Here is a 10,086-nt window from a genome sequence, read left to right as displayed (position 1 = left end):
GAATAGGTATCTTTTTCAATGCCCCCTTTGAAGAGCCAGTTTTTGGTCATGAATTGACCAAAACACACCTTGCTCTATTATTATTATCATTATTATTATATTAATTAACCAACAGTATGTTGGAAAATGCTTTTTCAGCCTCATAAAAATGCACATTTTTTTTAACAATTGTTGGAGACCTAACTTATATATATACATCATTAAATAATACAATATATTTTATTCTTTCAGATTATTCTCAAAAATCTTAAAGTACATATTTCACCACCGGAAGTATTACTTAATTACTTACCACCTGCATTATCCAAAAATGAAATTTTGTAAGAAGACAAAAACACAAATCATCAAATTCTCGAAATCAAATGAAAATTGAATCTTACCCTTTCGATTTTCACATTTTTTGTTGAGGTAAGTGATGAAAAGGGTGAGCAAGGCAACCGCTGCTATGAGTCCAATAATTATTGCCAATGTCTTGTTGACCTCGTTCTCGTTTTCGTTTGAGTCTTCTGCCAATATATAATTATTTTTTAATGCAAAAATCACTTTTAGAACCATTGATATATTACTTTAGAAAAAAAATACGAATTTTAAAATACCGTTGAGGTGGAAGACTAATAGAGTTTTGGCATATTGAATGTTCTAAGTCTATTGACTCAAACCATACGTTATGGCCATTTTCTACCAAAGAATTACAAAAAGTCTTTGGAGGGTAATTTGGTCATAATTTTTTTAAAAAATAAATAGTTTTTTCTTTTTTGTGCTTCCCTTTAAAGTTTTTAAAATGGGTTTATTAATAAAAAATTTATAAATAACTTTTTGTTTCTTTCTACCATTGACGTGGGATCTCACCATTTCTCTTTCAAAAAATAATTTAACTTTTAAGGACAATAATAAAAAAAATAAAGAGGTGACTTACTATGTCCATTTCCATGTCCACGTCCAAACCCATTTGCATCGTCCTGCGCGTGGGCTGCACCTCGAGTAAATCGCGCGTAGCATTTAGCCAAAAACAAATCCCCCCAAGCAGAATTCCCACAACCCGATTTGAGCAGTTTGATAGCGTCGGAGATGCAATCTTGGCAGTCGCTCACACTCAAATCCCCAACGCACTGAGCCACACTCCGTACATCCTCACCTCCACCTGTCCTGTAGGTTCCACCATCAGTAACTAAATACGCCAGCGCAGCATCAACCCCAGTCAACGCGTCCAAGTCAGACCCAATCGACGGTCCACATTTCTTAACCACAACCGTCTTGTCCTCCACCCCAAAGAAGCTCTTGTTGTCGTACTTGACAAAACAGCCCTCCAGCTGCAACGCTCCCCCGCACGCATCGTCGCAGATGGTCCCAAGCCGGCTAACCGACCCAGCAACGCACTTGGAGCAGTCGCCTGAATTGAGGTCGCCCCGGCATTGGTAGAGGCCGTAGATGGTGTCCTGTGGGGTGGAGCCGACAACAGTGAAGTTGGCGTAGGCGGCGGAAGTGGCGGAGCCGACAAGGCGGCCAAGGAGTAAGTTAAGATTGGAATGGAAGGGTGAATTGGGAATGTATTTCTGGATGGTGCAGCCGCCGAAGACGTAGGTGTCTACGGATGTGGGGGAGGACGGAGGTGTCAGAATTGCGACGGCGCCGTACAGAAATGTGAGAAATGAAGAGAAGGGAAGGCGTGTTGTAGTTTCCGACATGTCGAGAGAGCAAAATGGGAGGGATTTTGCAGAGAGTCTAGGGGGAGAAGAGGAGGGTGGGAAGGAGATTGGGAATTGCAAATATATAATATAAATTGAAGTTATTATTATAATTATTATATTATAAAGTTTACGTAGAAAGCGAAAAAGAATAATAAAAAGGGGAAAAAAATAGTGTATATATGATGATTTTCCAAGTTCGAGAATCCTTTTGAAAGATGGGGACAGAGGCAAAAGGGGTGACAGTTTTCCTAAGCTTCAAAGACCAAAACCTAAAGATGTATGAATAATGGATGAGAGAGAGAGATGAGATGAGATTATAATTTGTATGGCTCTCTCATAATTACTTCCCTACCTCCTTTTTATCATTGTCATGATAGTGACGAGAGAGATAATGACATTTTTTTTTTCTCTTTTTTAATTTGATATTGGATTCATAATCGACCTTTTTGTGTACCACTATTCCTCCATACTAGCATGATTCCTTCTAGCATGTTTTGTCATTCATTCATTTGTATCATAGGAAAATTCGAAAAAGATAACCTAACATAAAATTGTTCAAAGAAAAACATACTTGACCTTAGAGTTTTTTCCTATATCCACGTCCATACCCATTTCCATTGTCCTGTGCGTGGGCTGCACCTCGAGTAAATCACACGTAGCATTTGGCCAAAAATAAATCCCCCCAAGCAAAAGTCCCACAACCCAATTTGAGCGGTAGTTAGTATCATCGTAAAAGATGGGTATTTCCCCGATGCATGAACACACCATGATGCATGAGGTCCCAAAATTTTTATTTATTACCATGTAAGACAACACTTTCCATTTTCCTTCGTATCATATCATTTTCATCATAGCTTTCCATGCATAAATCGGGGTTGTGTATCATATCGACACATCTTATCTTATATCATTCATATCATATATCGTGTCATATCATACATATCTCATATCACCCATATATCATGTAACATCATATACTATATCGTCCATAACATTTATCATATCATCAGTACATCACATTATAACACGTACCATAACATTCACATATCATCTCATAGTCGCATCGTAGCATGGACCTATCATGAACTTGTCCTTTCATATTGTTTCAAGAACATATCATAGTCATATCCTTTCATAAACATATCAGGGTCATATCGTTTCATAAACATATCATAGTCATATCCTTTCATAAACATATCAGGGTCATATCGTTTCATAAACATATCATAGTCATATCCTTTCATAAGCATATCATAATCATATATTTCATAAACATATCATAGTCATATTCTTTCATAAACATATCATAGTCATATAGTTTCATAGAGGGACCCCCTTTACCATTCTGTATAAATCGACTATTCTAATATAGAAATATAGAAGGAATGGCTCGTATTTGACAGATTTCGAGCAACCCCTAACCTTTGAAAATGCCACTCCTCTCTCTTCCGGCTTGTGACCTAACCGCTTTCATGCTTCGAATGAGAAGTTGCGCTTTCTTTCGATCTTGTTCTCAGCTCTGGGTTTGGTCCTTTAGGCGAGGCTCTCGACTTTACAGGGTGGCTCCTGTTGAGATATGATTCAAAGTATTCAAAATGAAGATATGATTTAAAATAGTTGAGATATGATTCAAATATTCAAACTACCAAGATTTTAGAAGATTGTTAGTAGATTTGAATTTATCTAGATTTCCATGATTTACTATTTCTGGTCCAGTGTATAAGCTATAAATACTGGAATTGTGTAACCCTCTAAGCATCAAGTCAGTAGACAATAATAAAGCATTGTAGCTTTCATCGATTCTATCTTTTCATATCTCTTTCACTATTCCTTCTTCCAACAATTTTGGTATCAGAGCCAAGTTCGTTCGACATGAGGGCGAGTGATTATTTTCTTTCACAAAACAAAAATGACAGTAGCTGGTTTTTCTTACTCTGCACAGTTGTTACCCATCTTTAATGGTGAGAAATATGAGTGGTGGAGCATCAAGATGAAGACCTTGCTCAAATCGCAGGAGCTATGGGACTTGGTGGAGCACGAGTTTGTTGATGTATTAGAACCCACAATAGAAGAAAAGGAGAGACTAAGAGAAACCAAGAAAAACGATGCCAAGGCTCTATTCACTATTCAGCAAGCAGTTCATGAGACTATCTTTTCACGAATTGTAGCAGCAACCACATCAAAGCAAGCATGGTCAATTCTACAGAGGGAGTTTCTAGGAGATTCAAAGGTCATGATAGTGAAATTGCAATCTCTAAGACGTTATTTTGTAACTCTAATCATGACGAATGACGAACCAATTGCTGATTTTTTGTCAAGAGCAATGGCAATAGTCAGTCAGATGCGTACCTATGGAGAGAAAATCTTAGATGAAACAATTGTTGCAAAGGTGTTAAGCGACTCCAAAGTTTGACCATGTGGTGACTGCCATTGAAGAAGCTAAGGATCTATCCATACTCTCCGTTGATGAACTGATGGGCTCACTTTAGGCTCATGAGGCAAGAATCAATAGATCATCAGAAAAGAACGAAGAAAAGACACTTCAAGTGAAGGAGACAACCAACCACGAAAACAACAAAAGAGAAAATATTCATTTAGAAGGTGGAAGTCGTGAAAGAGGAGGATTTCGCAACTTCCATGGTGGTCATGATAACAGGGGTAGATGGAGAAGTGATGGACAGAGACAATTCAATGAACAAAAGAATGTCATACAATGTTACCATTGTAGAAGGTATGGGCACCAAAATCTGATTGTTGGTATAAAAATCAACGAATGAATTTGCAGCAGAGAATGAAGAAGAAGAAGGAAAGCTGCTTATGGCGTGCATGGATACTAATCCAACAAAAGGGTGACTTATGGTTTGTTGATAGCGGATGCTCGAACCATATGACAGGCACCAAATCCTTATTCAAAGAGCCTGATGAGACGCAAAAAATTAAGGTGTAACTTGGAAACACAAAAGAGATGCAAGTTGAGGGAAAATGTACAGTGAAACTCGAAACTAGTCAGGTAAGATAAAACAATTAGATAATGTTCAATTTGTACCTGATTTAGAGTACAATTTATTGAGTGTTGGACAATTGATGACTAGAGGACATTCAATTCTATTTGATGACAACACATGTGTCATTACACATAAGAAATCAGGCCATAAAGTTCAAATCGTCATGACTTCAAATAAGATGTTTCCACTCCATGTTTCTAACATGGAGAATTTTGCTCTTACTGCTAGCACAAAAAATGACTCAACATTATGGCATCTCAGATATGGACATCTTCATATGAACGGCCTAAAAATACTCAAGGATAAAGGTATGGTTTTCGGATTACCAAGAATTGATTCAACTAATTTGTGTGAAGGATGCATTTATGGCAAGCAAACTAGGAAGTCTTTTCCTGTTGGAAAAGCTAAAAGAGCTTCACATTATCTAGAATTAATTCATGCTGATTTATGTGGGCCAATGCAAACGAAGTCCTTGGGTGGGAGTACATACTTTTTGCTATTCATTGATGACTATAGTCGCATGAGCTGAGTTTACTTCCTACAACATAAGTTAGAAACTTTTCAGAAGTTCCAGATTTTTAAAGCTATGGTGGAGAACCAAAGTGGCTGTCACATTAAAGTTCTTCGCACAGACAGAGGTGGCGAGTTCATATCTAAGGAGTTTAATCTGTTTTGTGAAGAAGAGGGCATCCAAAGAGATTTAACAGCTCCCTACACTCCATAACAAAATGGAATCGCTGAACGAAAAAAATCGAACTATTGTGGAGATGGCAAGAAGTATGTTACAAGCAAGGAGAATTCCAAACCAATTTTGGGTAGAAGTCGTAGCAACATCTGTTTATCTATTAAACATCTCACTAACAAAGGCGGTTATGAATCGAACTCCTTATGAAGCATGGCATGAAAGGAAACCATTTGTAAGTCATTTACGAATCTTTGGCTGTGTTGCTTATGCTTTGAAACATCCTCAAATTTGTCAAAAGCTTGATGAAAAATTTGAAAAATGCATTTTCATTGGCTATTGTACTCAATCAAAGGCATATAAATTATACAACTCCATCAGTGAAAAGATTTTAGTTAAAAGGGATGTGATATTTAATGAAAGCGTGAGTTGGGATTGAAGTAAAGAACATGAGTAGCAAAAGATTACAGTTGAAGTTTCACCAAATGAAGAGACAAGGGTCGACTCCAGAGCATCTCCCATTGCATCTACTGCAATGCCAAGTGTGTCAAATTCATCATCTTCAGCATCACTGAACAACAATTCTTCTCTTGAAGAACTTTCAGATGAGTCACCTCCAAGGAAGTATAAATCTTTAGCTGACATATATGCATCATGCCAATTTGCTCTTACTGTTTCATACCCTATGAATTATGAAGAAGCAACTGAAAAAGAAGATGGGAAGAAAGCTATGGCAGTAGAGATGCAGTCCGTTAAGAAAAATGAAACATGGGATATGGCTGACTTGCCAAACGAAAAGTTCTATGGAGATTTATATGGGACATGCAGCCCATTGCGGTGGCTTGTTTATCAATTTGATGGAGATTTACAAGAAGAGATTTATGTAATACCGCCATAAGGATTCATAGAGGAAGACAAAGAAACAAAGGTATACAAGTTGAGACAAACATTGTACGGGTTAAAGTAGACATACTTATGAATGCCTTGTCAAAAGAAAAGCTCTGTACTTTGACATCTGTAACTTTGAATGAAGGGGGAGTGTTAGATATGATTCAAAGTATTCAAAATGAAGATATGATTTAAAGTAGTTGAGATATGATTCAAATATTCAAACTACCAAGATTTTAGAAGATTGTTAATAGATTTAAATTTATCTAGATTTTCATGATTTACTATTTCTAGTCTAGTGTATAAGCTATAAATACTGGAATTGTGTAACCCTCTAAGCATCAAGTCAGTAGACAATAATAGAGCACTGCAACTTTCATCGATTCTATCTTTTCATATCTCTTTCACTATTCCTTCTTCCAACAGTTTCCGGCTCAGAAATTCATGACTGGCTTTTCTTTGTTTGGTTACAGTTCCCGGTGGGGAAATAGGGATTTGCAGTCCCCCGCCTTACCGCTTGGCCATGCCTCCAAAACGATACATAAGAAGTTTTTTTTATTTGGAATGTTTCATAAACATATTAATCATATCGTTTCATAAACATATCATAATCATATCGTTTTATAAACATATCATAGTCATATCATTTCATAAAAATATCATAGTTATATCGTTTCATAAACATATTCTAATCATAACGTTTCATAAATATATTGTAGTCATATGTCAGGCATATAATACGTGCAGAACAACGGGCACGTGTCATCATACAAACATCAATTCCTAACCATACTAATAGTAGGCAACGCAAGAACGAATAAGTTTAACTCCCTTGTTGTTGGGAAGTGAGTGTCGCACAATCGCAAGTCAACTGCCATCAAAGTACGATTGTGACACGCAGGTCGTAGATTGGGTCAAGGTGCAGAGTTTGGGTCACTCTTCGGGTTGTTCCTACGGTGCGCGGGTTGTGGCCATCGGTACTAGGCTCGGTTGAGCCGAATAGTTGCAGTGGGCCGAGCGACTACTACTGCAGGTGGGCTAAGCGTTGCAGGTGGGCTCTTGTACTGGGTAACCGAAATTCGACCTGAAATCGACTCAAATTGGTTGTCTTCTTCACTCGACTCGCCTACAATTTTCTTCAACTTTCTCTCTCTTCCCGAATCATCTTCCGAAGATTCTTTTCGTCGTCCTCTATCTCCTGTGACCTTCGATTTGTCGTTTCCTTCACCCCCACAACGTTACAAAGCCTTGTGATTACCTATACACATAGATCCATCGATATTATTAAGCTTTCCAAAAATTAGATCTCGTCGGAGATTCAGTCAGAGGGAAGGTTTCGTGGGTATTCTTCTCCTCTGTGATGTGTTTTCTCTCGAGATGGCAGGGGTTATGGAGTTCGTGGAAGTGTTGAGGAGGGTTGAGGAAGCGTGGCCTCATGGGTAGGTTGAAGATGCAAGAATTTTTTTTCAAATCCTTACAACATTGTTGGGTTAGATAGTAACTTCAAATTCTTTTAAGTCTTTCTTAGTCATCTTATATGAATGAATCTCATTCAAATATATGGTTTTTGATTAATTCTCTCACCCTTCACTCAAAGTGTTAAAATATTGGTGAAGGTTCATATAAGTTGTACTAAAATAGTTGCATTGACATGCGTTCACCGACATTGAGTGTAATATAATGTAAGCTTTACATTTCATTAAAGGCATCCATTATTTTAGGAAGTATATTAAACATAAATAATGAATAAAGAAATGTACGTATGCACACATGCAGCTATGCTATCAAATTTTTAAAGAAAAAGACAATGATGATACCAACGACTTATGTGTACGCTTATTAAATTAACAATTTTCTTCAACTAAACCAGTACTTAATAATCACAGGTTGTACTCATAATTAAACCCTTATTTACAACTCCTAACAACCTTATGTATTTAGGTTGTTTAATAATAATTTAAACCTTATTTAGGGAAAAAAGGTCAAGTTTAGGTTTGGAAGTGGTTAGCCACCTCAGCATATAAAGAATGGATTGAGTTGACTTTCTAGAAGAAAGTTAATTTAGTTAGGTTTGCAGGTTGATATAGCCAACCCAACTAACACAAATGTCTACTTTCATCATAAACTCTCGTAGCTTTGCTTTAAATTTCTCTAAGAGATCTCATATTAATAGAGGGAGTATTTTTTGTTTATAAACCCATGATTATTCCCTAAATTAGTCGACGTGGGACTTTGATCCTCCATTTTTATAAACCCACTTTGAATTAAATATATATTTTGAAGCATGGAAAAAAGTCCGTAGAAATTAAATGCTCCACCCTTTTGAGCGTCAAATTAGGTACGGGTGAAAAGTAAAAATAAATTAGATAATAATAAAGCCTTTAATGTATGTGACTATATAGTGTGATGAAATACAACAGTAATATTTATTTTCTTAAAAAGAATAAATAGTTAGGTCGGTAGGTAGGTGAAAAAAGACAATTTTCTACCTCTAGCCCATTTAGACTAATAAAAGGCTTAGTCTATATCTATGAAAATAAAATAAAATAAAATATATGTTTTTATACTTATTTACTTCTCTATAAATCTAAATATATAGCTTCAAAATCTCTTTGATTTTTAAATATATATATATATTATGATCAAACCATAAAATAAGTTTCTATGGATCGAGAGTGAAACACCATTGTTACCATTGTTTAAGTCTCAAAATCAACATGCAAAAAAATTACTTTTTTTCAATTACCCTCGGTGGAAAAAAGTGAATTCCATCTTGTCAAATTATATTTTCGTGTATCTACTTGGTTAAATCTCTAAAATGACAGTCAAATTAGATCAACTACAAAAGTCATTCTATTTGTGCAAGTTAAAAGACAAGCTCAGGTAGGAATTCATAATTTAGGATTAAGATTGAATTGGTTATGGTATTTAAAATAAATTGCACATTTGATTATGTCGTATATTTGTTTACAAATAGAAGAATAATTGAATTTGTTGTTTGAGATAATTAAATATAGAAAGAGAGAGAAATGAAGGATTGTTATTTTGGGTGAGATGCTTGGGACAACCATGTCCATCTGCACCTGCTTCCATTTACTATTTTTTTAATCTCTATTTTTTATTATATATTCAAAATCATTTCTTTTTCACCAAAATCTCCCACCAAACCAATTTAATCATTTGCTTTCCACAATCTTTATATTCACTTTAAACCTTTCTCAACCAATGTATATATAAATGATTTTAGACGAATGAAACCATCGTAACGACATTAGCCAAAGAAAAAACGATCAAATTCAATGTGCTAAAACTGAGACTAAGATAATAAGACTTATCAATAATGGGTCGTTAGTTATAAGATTTTGATTTGAAAGTGACGAGAGTTTTGTTGAGATGAAAGGCCAAAAACCTATAGTCGAGAGGATAAGATTTTTGTTTAAAAATGAATGTAATAAATTTGTGGGTAGCAACGAACATGGGGATGCCCAAATATATGTATAGACCCCATGTGACATGCTTATCCAACCTTGTCTAAACCCACCTCTACTTTTTCTCACCCAAAAAAATTCAATTTCTTTATAGTTATTTTAAATGAATCAATATCTCTAATAGGTAAAAGTTTAAAATACACACGTCTAATGTTCATATGACTTGATAATCCAATCAATCCGAGCTAAAATTTTCATTTTTTCATAAATTCATCCCTACCTTACTTTTAAAAAGATTAAAAATTATAAAGTCTATTCGAGTAGCTTGGTTCACCAATCCAACCAAACCAAAATTTCGGATTAATCCAAAAGATTTTTTCAACCCAACCCGACTC

The 10,086-nt window shown here is 35.7% G+C and overlaps 1 protein-coding gene across 2 annotated transcripts; it reads right to left on the bottom strand.

The window, feature by feature from the left end:
- Window positions 1-191: 191 nt before the first annotated feature.
- LOC111472085 (cysteine-rich repeat secretory protein 12-like) lies at window positions 192-1,764 on the bottom strand. 2 transcript variants are annotated; one of them, XM_023117784.1, is made up of 3 exons: window positions 917-1,764; window positions 381-503; window positions 192-295 (listed from the first exon to the last, which is right to left on the bottom strand). In XM_023117784.1, the coding sequence occupies exons 1-3, from the start codon at window positions 1,683-1,685 to the stop codon at window positions 285-287; spliced, it is 903 nt and encodes a 300-aa protein (XP_022973552.1). In that variant the 5' UTR covers window positions 1,686-1,764; the 3' UTR covers window positions 192-284. The 2 variants fall into 2 exon arrangements, with proteins under 2 accessions (XP_022973552.1, XP_022973551.1); XM_023117783.1 differs by having other exon boundaries at window positions 381-506; window positions 917-1,763.
- Window positions 1,765-10,086: the final 8,322 nt, after the last annotated feature.

The sequence above is a fragment of the Cucurbita maxima genome, unplaced genomic scaffold, assembly GCF_002738345.1.
Source record: "Cucurbita maxima cultivar Rimu unplaced genomic scaffold, Cmax_1.0 Cma_Scf00064, whole genome shotgun sequence".
Taxonomy (NCBI): Eukaryota; Viridiplantae; Streptophyta; class Magnoliopsida; order Cucurbitales; family Cucurbitaceae; genus Cucurbita; species Cucurbita maxima.
The sequence above is the reverse complement of the archived record's forward strand: the minus strand, read 5'-3'. Positions and strand labels throughout refer to the sequence as shown.

Excerpts from the sequence above, each read along its gene's own strand:
- LOC111472085 (XM_023117783.1), bottom strand. The coding sequence starts at position 1,685 with ATGTCGGAAACTACAACACGCCTTCCCTTCTCTTCATTTCTCACATTT. Across the intron at positions 507-916 it reads TGGACATGGAAATGGACATA|AAGACTCAAACGAAAACGAG; the intron begins GTAAGTCACCTC and ends ATATATTGGCAG.